Source organism: Conger conger, chromosome 1 (genome assembly GCF_963514075.1).
Source record: "Conger conger chromosome 1, fConCon1.1, whole genome shotgun sequence".
Lineage (NCBI taxonomy): Eukaryota > Metazoa > Chordata > Actinopteri > Anguilliformes > Congridae > Conger > Conger conger.
In genome coordinates this window covers 62,204,900-62,221,443 of record NC_083760.1, presented here as the reverse complement: position 1 = coordinate 62,221,443, position 16,544 = coordinate 62,204,900, and the positions used below count along the sequence as shown (strand labels likewise).

The window sequence follows — 16,544 nt, the reverse complement described above, 5'->3', positions numbered from 1 at the left end:
GATAACATTGTGGCATATTTATGCTCTCTTAAATTTGTTGGGGTGCCATCTCTTGTCTGTTGTCAGCAGACTTTGCTCACTCAGTGTCTATCAGGCAAACGTCTGCATGCTGGGCAGTCAGTACTATCTGACCTCCACCACTGATTTATCAGTCAGCCTTGTGAGGACCGACTGGCTTTACACAGGCTTGGTACGGCCAAACAACTACTTTCCCCAGAGCTGTTGTTCATATATTTATTAAATATGCGTGGCTCATGGCACACACAGACATGTGCACACATACTCACAAACACAGACATGCCAATTTTGTGCAGTCTGTAATTTCCTCTCTAAAAATGTAAATGTGTCACTATTTTTGGGTTGTTAGGTGTCAATTCAGCCTGGGAAAATTGCCATCTTGTGTCACAGAGTAGTTTCTTGTAACACTGTAACATGGAACATGGCCATATTCACTTCCGCCAATGCTAGTGGCTTCAATTGTTAATGCAACCAAAGGCTGTCCGTTACTTCATTGGGTCGATAGCATTCACATATGACTATGTGTAATCGTCTGTCTATTATCAGAAAAGGGCTATGGAAGTAGGTCAAAAGCATAAGAATGAAGACATAAGCTATACTGTAGGGTCCCCACAAGTTATGGTTTGTTGACTTTTGTTTACTAGCCAGAGAAACTAGCTAACATCAAGCAGCTTGTTATTAAGACAAATCAACGTGGCTGGATATATATCTTGGTGTGACTAGTTCAGTTTTCTGTGCTTGTGTAGAATATTTCAGTAGAACGTCAATTTTGCTGTTGCAACTTTTCCAAAATCGAGACCCCAGCTCACATTCACACACAAAGGTTCTGTACCAATTTGTGGTAAAGCTGCACGTATGCCAAGGGTTTTTGAGTTTGTAGGAAGGCGCTGTTGCATCAGCAACCTCATCAACCGTGTCCATTTAGCTGTTTGTCCTCCCCCTTGTCATTATCCCCATAGAATTCACTGCTTCACTTCCTCCCATTGGGCCTGGTCCCCGCTGTTCCCTTGTTCGGGACAAAACCTCTGTCCGGTTGTGCAATTCTGCCCTAGCACATTATCAAACAATTATTTTATTAAGATCTAAAAGGAGGTTATTGTTTGTTTCGACATTGTGTTCTTAGCCTGTATAAAAAAAATAGGTCAAGGCGAAGTCACTAGCATATCCGCTAGCACCGACCTTGTGAGAAATTCTGAAACTTGAGCGTTTTGGTTCTTCGTAACGGGGGTGTTCCGTTCGCATGGGCTCTGGCTGCTTGAAATAAAGACAAATTTTACATTCTAAATTGAGTAGAACCTCACTCTTTGTTTTCTTCAGGAAAAAAGAGTTGACTGTGTCCTATCTTCCAAGTGACAGACCCTTTTATCAGGTGTCCGATTAGATGACGCCTTTGCTTCCACATTCCCATTGACTTGACCTTCCCAGAGTAAGAGTAAGAGTTTCAACAGCACGTAACCCTGCCGGTCACATTCCAGAACATTCTGGGTGGGACCCCAGACTTGTGATGATGGACAGGCTTGCTGGCTGTAATGAGAGCCCTCATCGCCATGGCGTCTGCCATCGTCGCCAGCCATGTCTCAGTCCTGGTAGAGCAGGGCTGAGCTCAGTGGAACAGGAGTTACTCTCACTCTCTCTCTCTTTCTCTATCAGCCTCTCACACGTTCTCCCTCTCTGTAATAAAAGGCTCTCCCCCACCCATATGCCTTCATTATTTGCTGCCTTTGGTGGGCAAAGTGTGTCCCTCAAACTTATTTTAACTCCCTTTTTAGATGGTAGGGTTGCCTCTTTAAAACCTCATTTGTCTCCTGTTTTGGAGACAGACAGACAGTCTGCAGTGCTGAATTAAACATCCCACGGAATGCAGAGTGGACTCTCTCGCCTGGTTGGTATTCATGGTCGTGGAAGCCAGCAGTTCTGTTTGTTTGTTTTAAACCCTCTGAGTAAGTTCAGCCTGTGCCAAAGTCCTTGTCATTTATCTTTACCTTGAACAGGGCAGGGTCAGACGGATCACTTCAGAATCGAGCCGGCTAAAGGAATAAGTAGCAGGGCATACATCTTTTACACTCCGCTTATCTTCCTTAAGTTGTTGGGTAAGCCTGACAAGGCTTGTGATCCACACCACCTGATGCCCTGTGTCTTATGGGAAGGAGATGGGATGTGCTGGGGTAGGGTCAGGTGACCTTTTTTTCCTCTCTGCGATTGGTGGATATTGGCTGGCATGTGCACTGTGTTTTTGGTTCACTGGCTCTCATAGCTGCTAATGCCTTCATGTCCCTGGTTGTGTTCTGAGCACCCTGCTTTGCCTTGCCTGATACGCTGAACACCCCACTCGGGGTTATCCACGCCAGCCTTATGCTTTCTTCCCCCGAGGGCTCACACATTGATAAGTGCTGGGTTTGCAGGGGGAACCCCATATCAATATTTATTTACTTAATATGGCAGCCTGGGCCATGACTGTAAGGAAAGATCAGGTTGTAGTTTTACGCACACATAGAGAGCCCCGGTTCGCCCTGGAGGAAGCGGTGGTAATTGAGAAGTTGGATGGTGTGACTGGATTCTGCAGCTGGCTTGTTGTGAGTACTACAGACTCTTCAGTGTGTTCCCCCAGAATCTGCTCCTCCTGGTGCCTGTGATGGTGTGCTTCTGCAGGCCTGTTTCTCTTCTCAGAAGAGGGAGATGACATGGGTCTGACGTTCTGAGACTGACGGAGGGACACCACAGAGAAATAAAGGAAGGAAGACGGAAAAGGAGAAGAGTGGCAGGATGTGTGCAGTGTGTAGTGATTTTCGCACAGCGCTTTGAGGTCTGGGCTCTTGTGCTCAGCGTGTTGCTGTGCAGTTTGCACTCAAAACTGCAGCGTGCTGGCAGGACTCTTGCGTTATCCTGTTCGCTCAGGCAGTTGTGTGTGTGTGTGTATGTGTGTGTCTGCGCGCGTACACGGATTTGTACATGCTTGTGCAATTCTGGTTAGAAATGCACAGCGCTCACCTGCATACACCTGCTGATTAAAGCACCCTCTAAAGCTACGGTGCTAAAGCTACCATTGATAAGTTCCAAGAAGGGGAAATTCTAGCCTCTGTGTGAGGAACAGGTAAGCTTAAAATGACGCAGGTGAGGTGGTTACCGTAATCCCTCCTGGCACCCATCCAAAAAAAAAAAAAAAACAACAAAATCTGACTGCAAAGTAATGTGGCACTCTAGGAGGCAAGTTCACTGGAAAGTGTACCGTTCCTGGAAAGATTCTCACACATGCTATACGCACGGACACACACGCACTCACACACAAATGCACACAAATACATACACACACACACACACACACACACACACACACACGTGCTCACACATAAACTGCACTATAAATAAGCATTCATATTTAGCTCGGAGCCAAATGGAGTTGGCGGGGGGGGTGAGGGGGGGGGGTTGTCAGATGTCCAATTTGGGCTCACGCCGCGGTGATGCCATCTCCCCTCCCCCTGGCTTCCCGCCCCGCCCCCGGTGGTCAGGCTACCCCTGCCAGCGCTGGTCCTCTCTCCAGCAGAACGTGGAAGGCAGCCGATGAGACTCCATCCACCCAGTCCTCTCAGACCTTCTCCCCACATCGCGTCCAGCGCCTCTGTGCTGCGTCTCTCCGTCTGTCCCCGTCGTCTCCGTGCGTCTCCCGGGGGCCACGAGACCCTCGTCTGCGCAGGCCTGCGGGCTTCCTCTCTCTTTTCCGCTGTCTTCCTCTTCCTCTTGGCGGTGGTCGCGCTCTCCCTGATCGCTGCGTGGCCAACCGGTCCTCCTGACCGCGTTTTTCTGGACTCCCCGGCCCTCCTCCGTCTGGGGGTCTTATTCTCTTGATAATGCAGAGCTTTTGGAGCGAGGTGGCTAACCTCAGGAGAGATTCAAGTGCCAGATCGACCAGAGCTTCGGTAGGTGTGTGCGTGTAGAGTTAGTGTATGACGGTGTGTATATGTGGGGGTTGCGCTTGTGTGTGTGTGTGCGTGTGTGTGTGTGTGTGTGTGTGTGTATATATGCCTGTTGGGTTGTGTGTGTACGGTTGTCTGTGTGTACGTAGGGTTGGTTGTGTGTGTTTGGGATTGTGTATGCGTGTGGTTCGGAGTGTGTGTACAGTGTGTGTGTACCTGGGGTTGTGGGTGTGTGTGCGCGCGCTTGTGGGGTTGTGTGTGTCTATGAATGAGCGGTTCTGTTTGTGAATGCGTGTTTGAGTGTATGTGCGCATGTCTGCGCGCGTGTGGCTGTGCATGTGCCTTTTTGCAGTTTGGCTGTTTTCCCATTACCCGCTGTGCTTTGAGACGTGTGGCTCTCCCAGGAAGTGTGTGTGTGCTCTGGCACCCGTCCTGCCATCTGTGTCTGCTTTCACTACTCTGCTGCAGGCCTTTTACCTGCCTGTGCTCACTCTGCCTGGGTGTATGTGTGCTCAGATATCTACCTCTACTGGGCCAAATAGTACCCATTTCTACACCCACCGTGTGCCCAGCCAAACCAGCCTTCATTCTGATGCCTCCATCATTGGGTCATTGTGTATAAGAAATGTAGCTTGAGTTCCAGTAAATGGCTTTAAATCTTCTGAGCTGACAGTGCAGCCTGCTTACAGGTGTCTTGTGCCTGTGTGGTGGTTTGATTTACAGTACCCTGGGACCCTTGTGGTTAGAAAATTGGTACTGTGATGGAAACTTTACCGTTTCAGTTCCTAGCTAAGGCATTGCTGTTGCGTAATGAATCAGTCACCAGGTTAAAGGCATCTGCTCGGCAGATAAAACATAATGATGATGCTTTGGGCTGCTCAGACGCACTCCAGGTGTTGCGCAAATCCGGTGTGAAAAGATGCACCATTTCTTTTTCTTTTAAAGGAAAAAACAAAAACGCTATCTATACACAAGTCAGAGGTTTACAGAGCCCTGAATGTGATGTGACCTATTGATGTGGAACTCTGTCAGAACCAGATGGAGAAATTGATCGTCCATGAAATGGATCTTTATTGCCATGGTAACCTGCGGGTGCTTTCGTTGCATGGTGGGGGTAGTGGCAGTGTGTGGTAAAGTGGGGAGGGGGGTAGTGGGGCGTGCTTTCTGTGCTGCCAGAACAAGGCATAAAGTTACTTATTTTCAGTGCCTCATAAATGCAGACAGACCTGCAATGTACTTTAAAGCATTAGCTCCTTTTCATCATAGCCTGTTTGGTAAGGTTATGTTGTTCGGTATTTGATGCTGGGAGAATGGCTGGGGCTGCTGATGGCTCTCATCATTTCGATGTGAGACTCATGATGTTCGTTCAGGCTGGTCAAATTGGTGTGGGAGCCGTAATGGACTTTTAGATTGGTGTGAGAGCTGTAATGGATGACTGTAAAGCACTGGCAGAGTCCCCTTGCTTTGTGTTCTCACAGGTACTGTTGTGGAAACGCTTTGTGTTTGCAGAGATTCCTCGTGCTCTCAGATTACCCTGACATTCTCAGTGCCCGAAACACTCTGTTCTGGTCCTCTTCTCTCTGCACTCCACAGTGCTTGGGTTGTGTGTGTGTGTGTGTGTGTGTGTGTGTGTGTGTGTGTGTGTGTGTGTGTGTGTGTGTGTGTGTGTGTGTGTGTGTGTGTGTGTGTGTGTGTGTGTGTGTGTGTGTGTGTGTGTGTGTGTGTGTGTGTGGTGACCAATCAGCAGTGGGTTGGAGATGATACCCATGGGAGATGCTACTGGTGCATTTTTGACCAATAGCATGAATGGCTTCAATTTCCAAACTTTGGAAAGTTCAAGCTATGTTACCTGCCACGTATCCAGCTTAATGAAGAACGTAATATTACTCGCTGTCTTCATGAGCATGAACAAAATGGAAGTGGATGCATCTGCCTTCATAATATGATATCATATCATGCTCTCCATACTGAAAGGTGAAATGGTGCACCTGCAGCATGTGTTCGGTGAGTAGGGATGAAGGTAGAAGGGTTTTCACCGAGCGGTGCTGAGGTGCTCTGGGGCCACACCGTGATGACCTTTCCACAAACATACATGTGGATGTGGGCCAGCGTGGGGCGCGTTTCTGTCCTGTGTATGTTTGGGTGAGGGCTATGTGGGGCAGCACGCTGCCAGCGGATAGCTGGTGGGACTGCCCAGGGGTGGGGTATTTTTAAACGCCAGTTTTTTTGGGAAGTGAGTTCAACAACCCAAAAATAACCACCCCCCGTGTCATGTTACCACACATCACAGGTGGCTGAACTAGGCACTAAAGTGGGCAGGGCTATAGGAGAAGAGCGAGCAGTCCGAGACATAGCCCAGCAGAGTGTGTTTCCATAAACATAGCCTCCTTGGTTACGCGCACCAGGTAGTTCTGATGGTTCTGCCATTTACAGGCCTTACAGTGTAGCGGCCCTGCACCAGGACCAAATGACAATATATAGTAGTATTATTTTATTCCCAAGTCTAGGATATTTACTACAAGTTCTCCCTTTCTCCAGGGCCCAGGACAGCTGACAGTGTCTGTACTTCCAGTGGAAAGACTTAGCTTTAACCTGACTCGTTGGGGAGCGCCGGGTTTGCCATTGTATCGAAGTACAGGCACATTTCACATTTTTGCTGAGGTTTTTGTTTGTCCACGTTTTAGTGCTTTTTTTCGTATGTGGGGCTTGGCACGTGCGTTTGACACATTTGGCAGTATTTTATCAGCCTTGGCAGTTTGCTAATGGAGTTGCTTACGTTTAATTAAAATAGGGCCCAGTATGGGCCTTTCATAGCACAAAGCAGTTTTATTTTTGTTACAATTTTATTTTTGTTATACTGAAATTCATGGCAAAAAGGGGCATGTGCAGTTGCCCTCTTAGTCTGTGATAAACACATCACACTTTACAATGAGGTTCATGTATTGGAATTAACTAATGTAGTTGTCAACATGAACTAATGATGTGCAAATACACAAACAATGCTGTAGGGATTGACTTCAGTAGTTATGCAACCTTATTGTAAAGTGTTACTGGTAAATGCACCACAGTGAATGAGTGGTAGTTTAGATGACACAAGCTCCATCAGTGGAGTGTATGTGAAACAAATGGGCTGGAATGAAGGCAGTCTTTATCCTGGATGTAATGTGGTAATTGAGTCTGGGCTGTTAGTGTTGCTGTGAGTGCGTGTCTTACAGGGCTGTGGATCAGACAGGTCTCTGCTGTATGGCTTGCACAGGCAGATGTGAGCCTCAATGGAGCCAGGCTCATCTGAGGTCAGCTGTGCTGTGGAGGCCTTACCACCAGCCTGAGATTACTGCACTGTGTATGTGTGTATGTGATGTGTAAAATTTAGGAGCACACTAAAGCATCCCAATTAGATGTGCTGCTGAATTATTTATGACAATTAGCACACATTGATTTTCGGGGCCTCATAAAATGGGAGCCCTGTATAATCAGTGTGTGTGTGTGTGTGTGTGTGTGTGCGACAGGGACATACTGTATGTACTGTACCAGATAGTCAATCTCTTGGTCTCATTGGAGGAGGTCATCCTACTCCGCCACGAGGGGAGAGAGAGTATGTGTGTGTGTTTGGCCTGGTCATCTCGCTGGGTTGGGGAGAGAGCGAGTGTGCGTGTGTGTGTGAGAGAACAGCAGCTCTGCAGAGGGGTCTCACGGAGATTGCAATGATCCTGGGTTTAGCCAGCGGGAGCACTAGAGTCCAGTCGGACATTATTTACCCAGAGTTGTGTAAAAGGATCTCACTGGGAGCCTCTCCCTGAGCTCATCCTTCCTGGTCAACATCCAAGCGGCCACATTCACATCCTCACGTACTCCCCCTCCGGGGTGCTGTCTGCAGCAGGGTTAGGGTATCAGGCTTTAACTGACCTAACATGTGAGGTCTGACCCCACCGCAAGGGGAGATTTAGTGGGTATTTCTGATATCCATGTCATAATATCCATGCCATACTTGTACTCTGTGCCAGTCCAGGGTTGGACTTGTTGGCTGTGCGTGTTTCCTGGGGGTATCCATTTTGCAGGGTGTGAGAGACTTTTTTTCAAGGGCACCATCCATTTGAATGCATTTGGCAGCTAATAATTTACTGCAATCTAAGCACATTGTTCTCTGAACTTAATGTGTGGAAGTTAATAAAGGTCACTGCCCACTTCCCAATATTGTAATTTATTCTTTCAAAATCTGGAAAGTTTTATTGTTCACTGTTATTGGGTTTTTTCTGTGTTATGGGTGGTCAAGAACAGTTCAAAAAAGCATTTATGACTTCATTTGATACACAGATATGTTTGTTAAATGGAAAAGTCAGTTAAGATGTTTTTCCATGGTTTTTCCATGGTTTCTTGTAGACCATGCAGCCCCAGTGGAAAGCTGCAACACAATAGTGTAACTTTGCTTGTGATGGTTATCGAGATGACTACATAGGCTAACACTTGACTGCGGCTGGACATTGGTTTTTTTGCTGTTAAAGCGAGGCCATGATCATTTGAAAGCTCAGGTAAGTGACTATGTGAAAAGTCTATAATGATACCCTTTAGCTCTCAGTTGGGCTGATCTTCCAAGAGTTCAGAAAAAGCGGGTTGAGGACTTTGCTGGGGTGCCTGATCAGTGCTTGGAAAGTCCAAATGCATTCACTGGGTTTGGGTTCTCCTGGTGGTCCTTTCAGTGTTTCCAAACTGTCTCTTGGAGATTTCACTTGCCAAGAAGAGGGCGCGAGTGTACATTATCCCCAAGGTGAGGAAGATGGTGAGGGATAATGTACACTCGCGAGTGAGGCCAGAAAGCACCCAAGGATCCTGGTTCAAGAATTGCAGAGATTGGTTGCATCTTGGGGTCGCCAAGTCTCAAAAAGAACCTTAAAACTCCACCTCCATAGCAACAAAGTCTTTGGAAGGGATGCAGGAAGACGGCCCTTACTGAGCACAATAAACAAAAGCAAGCATCTCGAGGTTTGCCTCTTTGGAAGTATGACTGGAAGAGTGCTATGGTCAGATGAGACCAAAACTGAACGTTTTGGCAATACACACCATCAACATGTTTGGCGGCAAATGAGGAATGCATACAAGGAGAAGCTGTCAAATATGGAGGTTTTTTCCTGCCTGTGTTCCAGGGACATTATTTAAGATCAACGGCACATTGAATTCAACAAGGCACCAGGACATTTTTGCAGAAAATCTGGTTGCATCTGCTAGGAGGCTGAGGCTTGCTCATATGTGGATTGACCTGCTGGTCAGTGACTCCAAACATACAAAATCCACACAGAAATGGTTAAGTGGGAACAACATCCATGTCCTGCGATGGCCGTCTCAGTCTCCACACTTAAGTCCCAAGAAAAGCCTGTGGTCTGAACTAACGATGGGGGACCATAAGTACAAACCAAAGGATGTAAATGATTCTGATGTGTTCTGCATAGAGGAATGGGTAAAAATCCCTCCCAGTGTGTTCTCTAACCTTATCCCAAGCAATTGGAAAAGACTCACTCTTGCCATGGGTGTTTGCGCAAAGTATTAAACCATATATAATAATAAAATTGTGAAGTATAAGATTTTGGTTTATTCCATTGAATCATTAATAAAGAACACTACTTTACACATGTTAAAGTTTACATCAATGACCATATTATTTGTTAGTTTACATCATTTTTTGACTATTTGTCAAGGTTGCCAATAATTCTGGAGCCCACTGTATGTAAAATGGAAAAGAACAGGCAAGTTATTAAATCTATGTTTTATTTAAGTATCAAGAAAAGGAAAGAGTCAAGCAAGCTTCCCTTTAATAAGAACAGGAACAGCGCTGGTCACATGTTCCTGCTGTGTCACATTTTCAAAGTGAAAGCTCTCTTTATTTTTTTGCTGAGAATTAGATGCGGTCGGGCTCGAGCTGATTGTTTGGCTGCTACACATCTCGTCGCTCAGTCACTGTTGAGTGTTTTTGTTAGTTTACATTTAACTTCTGCTCAACGTGAGACCAAATGGCTTTTTTTTTAAATCTTCTATTCTTTGCAAAGCATTTCGAGGAATGTCTGTTTGTTTTTTGCTAAAAGCATCACGGAACATTTCTCCCATGTCCTGACCATGACCTCACTCAGTTGTCAAAACGCAAAATCAGCACTAAGGCTTTTAAACACCGGCCTTCGACCATCTCGGTGAGAATAAACACCACAAAACTGAACTAAACCCAGCCTAGCCCTGTTCTCATGTGGGCAGTGTCCTACTGCTCGTCACAGTCAGCTGATGGACTAAGCGTGGGTGAGACTTGTGTGGCAGTCTGGGTGCCTTTGAAAGAGGAAGGAGTTTCTGTCATCTGTGTTCTTTTGAAAGCGGAATGAGTTCCTTGTGATGTCTGTGGGGGTGTGATGTGTGCATCAACTTTAAGCCCAGCCCTCTCCATTCTGCCTGCCGTCTGAACTGCTGTGATGTGTGACTGCATCTCTACTGTAGGACATCACTCCACTGTTTCCTTGCACCTCACAGTGCTGTCTGAGTCCATGTCAAATTTGTCTCAGTGCTGAGGTGCCGTCTGAGCTGGTGGTGTTTTAAGGGTTTTTTGACAAGACATGTTTTTTCTGTGGTTGTGTTTCGTGTAAAGGTCCATATGGAACGTCTGCAAGTCACATGTTTTTTCAGAGAATAGTCTTACTGTGTGCTGAAGAAGTTGTCTCGCTGTAAACATTAGCATGAAATATAACCAAGACACCATTAGCGTGTACAGAGGACCGGAGGAAAATTACCAGCTCTGCCTGCACTATGTCTACGCATGTCTACACACGTCTGCAGAAAACACAACACCAGTTCAGTTAGTGAAACATTACTGAACATGGCTATGAAAACACAACATTGCAGCTAGTGAAACATTACTAAACACACGTACAAAAACACACAACATCAATGCAGTTAGCAAAACATTACTGAACACGCGTACAAAAATACAACATCACTGCAGTTTTGTCGGACTCTGTTTCCTGGACTGTTTCTCATTTGTGACATAATGTGATAGAGGGGCGCTCCACTGCTGATGGGAATGGGCTGCTCCTCCTGCACCAGGACTGTGCTGGTCTCAGAGTTAATTAACATGTGTGGCTCTCTCTTTTATTTATTCAACAGTCGCCCATGACTCCGCCCTGCCTCTCATGTTTTCACAGCCATTTGCATCATATTTCCATCATGCAATTTGCATAAAATATGGTTGCTGTCCAAAGTTCTAGAGTCATGGCTGCTTTATTCTCTGGATTATCTCAATTTAGAGTGAAGGCTCAATCTCCTCTCAATCTTGACCAGCCAAAATGGCCAGCCATGCTCCCTATGTACATCAGAGATTGTGATAGAAATTGAAGGCATTTATCACTTGGATCAATGTTGAAAAGGGAGAAGAAAAAAAAATATTGATGAAAGCTGGCCTTAAAATAACAGAATTGGTCGATGTACTTTCCTACCTTGTGAGTACATGTGTATCTTTGCAGTGAGTCATTATTTATGCAGATGAGTGCTTAGCTGGTAAAAATTGCTTCATCTGCAGCCTTTTTTGATTTAGGAAGCGATTTGAATGGCGAATGAACAAAGCCATGTGTTCTGTAATGTTGATGAGATTTCAAGCAGCACATTGGGAATACCCTTCCTGTTGTGAAATACAGAACATGACATTCTCTTAGTATCACACTGAAGAGCCACAGGAGCCCCTCAGTAAATGAAGGAGTCAACAGTCAACAGAGATGCTGGCCTCTCAGCAATAAGCAGTGTCCTGTCTTGCTATTGCTGTGATGAAGGTCCTTGTCGTCGCATGTACGATGTCAAGGAGGTCGATATTGCGTTGATTAGTGGGGCACAAATGAGTGTTTTTTTGACGTTGGTTATTCAACGAGTACCAAGCACTGAACGATTATAGGTAGAAAAGTGGTTGCGTCATGACATGACATCATTCAGCCGTGTAGCTGCGACGCAGATTGACAAATTTTTATTACTATTATTATTATTATTATTATTTTTGTATATCTTCTCTTTCCCTCTGTGTGTCTGTGTTTGTGGGAGCCGATGTGGAGGAGGCCGGTCAAAGGCTTTTAATCTAGGGGGCTCATAATCTAAGCAATAGCAAGGTTAGCCTAATATGCTTTAATCTCAGCTCATGATCTCCCTATGGCAGGATTTAGCACCCAAATCCTGGGGGCTGGTGTGTGTTAGTGAGAATTGTTCCAGGCTTAGAGTGAGAGTGGTATGATGGCGGTAACACACACACACACACACACACACACACGCACACTGTGGACTCACCTGGGATTTAGGTGAGTGGGCTCATTAACATTCTTTACATTACATTTTATTTAGTGAACTACAATTAATGTGTGATGCATATATCTCCCTCAACCTGCTTTTTACAAACTCCTGAGATTTCATTTCATTCATCAAATGCCCCTGCTAAAAACCTGTGAGTGAGATGGACAGAGAGAGCGGAAGAGAGACAGCAATGAAGAGTACCGAAGCAACATTAGCTGAATCCCTGTCCCTCACGTTGTGGGTTCCGTGACTGTTGGCCCGAGAACTGGCCCGGGTCCAACCCAAACATTTAATTCTCCCTCACAGGTGCTGTGCAGCTGATTTTTTTTTTTTTTTTTTTTTTTTTCCTCCCCAACCATATTGATCTTCCTGCTTTGGTCTATGACAGGGTACCCACCTTTCTCTGGGGCTTAACTGTTTCATTTGTTCTTTCAGGGAAACGATGATGAGGCAGTTGTGGATCTGGGAAAGACCAGCTCCACCATCCACACAAACTTTGAGAAAGAAGAGCTGGAAAGTAAGTCAGTCTCTCTCTCTGTCTGTGACCTTTTCTTCTTGTCTTCCCACTCTCTGTCTCATGCTGTTTCTCCCTCTCTTTCTCTCTCGGTCTCCTTCACTGTCTCAGACTCAAAAAGGATCATTGCGATACCTTGGGAACGGGGCAGGAAGTCATGTTCAGTGGACAGGAAGAGTGGGCAGTGGGAGTTGAGGTTATTGCTGGTCCAGTGATTGTTATAGGGATATATGAGATGACTTCATGAATGTGGACCTGGGGCTTAGAGAAGGTGGTGATGCCTCTTGGGCTCCTTGAGTAACCGGACCAGGGTCCTCAGAACAGTGCCATACAGTCCGCTATGGAGTACATAGCCTTGCACGTATGCTGAGCTGTATGCTGAGTTTGTTTATGTTCCTACAGACACATTTGACTCAGCTCTAGGGCCTCGCTATCCATGCGTATGTATGTGGATGGCTCTTTTATTGTAACATACGGTCTGCGGTTTCACTTCTATTGTAAGTCATTCTATAATTCGTTCGGGCCACGTTACAGTACACCTGGGCACATTAAAGCTGTTTCGATTCATCATTTTCTCCATAGACACTTTTATTGAGGGAGATGAGCAGTGTGAAAATATGTTAGCCTTAGCAGCTGTAGCACATTCATTCTGCTTTGCAGGCGTAGCACTGTGGGGTTCTGCTGGCCCCAACGGTGTTCAAAGTTTACTCTCGATTTCTGCTTTGTCACTGCAACCCTGTGAAAGCTTCAAAATCTGCAGCAGGGCGTGTATTGATCTTTAAGTTCTTTTTGTTTGGTTTATCTTCAGTGTTTTCTGGTTCCATAAATGAAAAATTTGAAAGTTGAAACGTGATTTTTTTTTTAAAGCCCCGGTGCGTCCTCTCAGCCTGTGCTCCACACCAGCGTTTGTGTTTGTACATCTGCCATCTGCTTCTGAGCGTGGCTCTCCAGGGGCTGCCCCCTGTGTGTGTGTGTGTATGTGTGTGTGTGTGTGTGTATGTGTGTGTATGTGTGTGTATGTGTGTGTATGTGTGTGTATGTGTATGTGTATGTGTGTGTGTGTGTGTGTGTGTGTGTGTGTGTGTGTGTGTGTGTGTGTGTATGTGTGTGCACGCATGAGAGACGCGCTGCACTTCCCTGACAATGCTGATTTAAAGGCATTCACAGGAGTCGCAGCACACTGTGATGCCACACCTCCCACTGTATGTCCCACTGCTGTTCTTCCACACACGCGCGCACACACGTAAACACACGTATGTCTGCTGCACCATGTGTATGTTTCTCATACTGTGGTGTGCATGTTGGTGATGTAGGGATTGTCAGTGAGAGTGAGAAACACTTCTTCTACCCGATATTGTCGCTTTGGCTCAGCTCTTTCACACACTCCCTGTGCACAGGATGCACCTGGAAACACCCTGACCCACATCCTAATGGGGACCCTCTGTTTCTGTTAGTCAGGGTCATTTCAGCTGTTTCACATTCCCTGTACCAGGAGCCATAAAGACAGCTCACCTGGAAACACTCTGACCCCACCCGAGGCCCATTATCCTCTCCGTTTCTATGTAATCAGGTCAGCATCTTGTCACAAGGGAACTATACCCCACTCCGATTGCTGCTGGACTGGAGATACTGCAGAATCCATCTTCTTCCTCAAACATAGCTCAGTGAACCAATCTCCAATTTACACAAAGACTAATGCTGAAACATATACACACACACACACACACACACACACACTGGAAAGATATGCTTGCGCACACTCACAGTCAACTTGCAAATGCATGTGCAGGGGAGACCCATATCTCATTATCCAGCCCCCTTTTCAGTGTCCTGGTTCCCCTTTGACCTGAGCCATGGGGTAAACCCCCCCCCCCCGCCTTCTTCTCCCCCCAAGTCACAAAGAGTTCTGCTCCTGTTAATGCCCTGGGGATACAAACAATTCCACCCAGCCAACATGCCTGGGGAACTGAATACAGAACGCTGAACTAACGTCTGTAGAGCGCTGCCCCAATGTATCGGCCTCTGTCGGTGTATCGATGTCACTCCCCCTGCCCTCTGCTCCTCTCCTCCTCCTGCGCTAATAGCATTAGCACGGATTAATTAACTGGAGCTGGGGTTCGTTGTGACCTCAGCCGCTCCCTAATCCGCAAACATACACAGCGGCACGTCGTTTCAGAGGAGCACCCTTTATCTGGTTGGCCTCTGCCCCCTCTTTCCGTCCTATAACATCCCTCCCATCGTCGTTCCCTGGACTCCTATTGGTCCGCCTTGTGTCGGCCCTGTTTCGGGACCTGCGATGACTCGTACTGGTGGATAAACTGTGAGCCTTCGCTTTGTTCGCAGATGAAATTCAGGAAGAGGTCATTGGAAAGGCGTAGTCGCGTTCTTCTTCAAAGCGTACGGCTGCTTTCAAAGGCCCAGTGTTTATGCAGTCTTGACCCTCAGACAGGGATGACTGGAGGCTAGGAAACTGTGGGCGGGAGCGTCTCCGCTCAGCCCTCCCTCTCTGTCCCTGATTGGCTGCGGTGCTGCTCATCCTGTGCTTATGCAGTCCCGTCGTGCTCAGCAGTGGCTGGATTTAGGTCAGTGACACATGCTTTCCAGTAGCAGCCTCCCTGGGACAGAGCGGTTTAGATCGCTGGGGCTGCTGTTTATTAGGGGCTGGTATGGCTGTGTGGGGGATTTGGGAAGACTTACACTGACTTACGTTAGATAGTGCCGGTGTTCGGCTGTGGGAAGCGGAGCCTTGGTTTGAGAGTGCAAATAAGCCCGTAAATGAGAGGGTTGAGCCCAGGAGAGTAGGGCCTTCTGTCAAACAGGATTTCCAGGTTTGGTGTGTGGCCCTTGTCTGGCATTAAGGGATCGGTGTTAAACGCATGTTTTGGATGCCTGGGTTGTGAGTCAAGCGGCTTTGAGGTGCGCTTTGTCACGCCGCCGACGGCCGTGTGAGGTAATGGGTTCATGACCTGGAGGTTACGGGTTCGAATCGCAGGCACGTCGTTGGCTGTGCCCTTGAATATGGTGCAGGTCAGAGGTTATGGTGTTAGAGAGGATGGAATATTTCCATTCCAGGGTGCTGTCGAGAGACTGTTTCAATCTGGGCATTTGGAGAGATGTACGTAAGAGGAGATTGTATGTGCATTTTTTTATGCCCGAAAATAGGGGCAATTAAAAAAGGTACAAAAGGTGCTGTCATTTCTAAACGGTTGGATGAAAATGGGTGAAAATGGATGAAAATGGGTGAAAATGCCCTCAAATAAAATCTGACAGTCTGCACTGCACCTCATTGTCATTTTATCCTTTCAAACTAAAAGTGCAAGAGTACAGAATCAAAATAACAAAACATGGGTCACTGTCCAATGAACAATGGTGCTCACTGTAAGAGTAGTGTGTGTGTGTGTGTGTGTGTCTGTGTGTCTGTGTGTCTGTGTGTCTGTGTGTGTGTGTGTGTGTGTGTGTGTACTCTCTTGTCCGTAGCATGATGTATACAAATCCGTCGAACCCGAAACGCTGAACCTGGTTGACCCCCTAATGGAAATCGCTTTCCGTATTTAACACTTTTATTTTTTATCTTATCTCCCTAATGCGGTACATATTTGTTCAATCTGATAGAGTATGTTTGAGGTTTGTGAATGCTTTTGCAAAGCAGTCACTTTTCACGCTGGCCTATTGTGAGGGAAATGCCCTGCGCTTCCTCATAACTGACATATATAAGAGGCAAAGCTCTTGATGTTCATGCCAATCACACTCAGACTGCGTGTCCCCGCTGCTGATTGGTCGTCTTAGCAACACCCAGGAGATGC

At 46.5% G+C, this 16,544-nt stretch overlaps 1 protein-coding gene across 4 annotated transcripts in view; it reads left to right on the top strand.

Annotated features, from left to right (window-relative positions):
- Positions 1-16,544, top strand: part of slc4a7 (solute carrier family 4 member 7) — an 80,375-nt gene that overhangs the window by 27,413 nt on the left and 36,418 nt on the right. For 3 of the 4 annotated variants that reach the window (XM_061254764.1, XM_061254747.1, XM_061254774.1), the window contains exons 1-2: positions 3,570-3,932; positions 12,663-12,744. In XM_061254764.1, the coding sequence (XP_061110748.1) occupies positions 3,864-3,932; positions 12,663-12,744 (151 nt within the window). In that variant the 5' untranslated portion in view covers positions 3,570-3,863. Of the gene's footprint in view, positions 1-3,569; positions 3,933-12,662; positions 12,745-16,544 lie in introns of those variants that run through there. The other variant, XM_061254756.1, reaches the window with a different exon arrangement.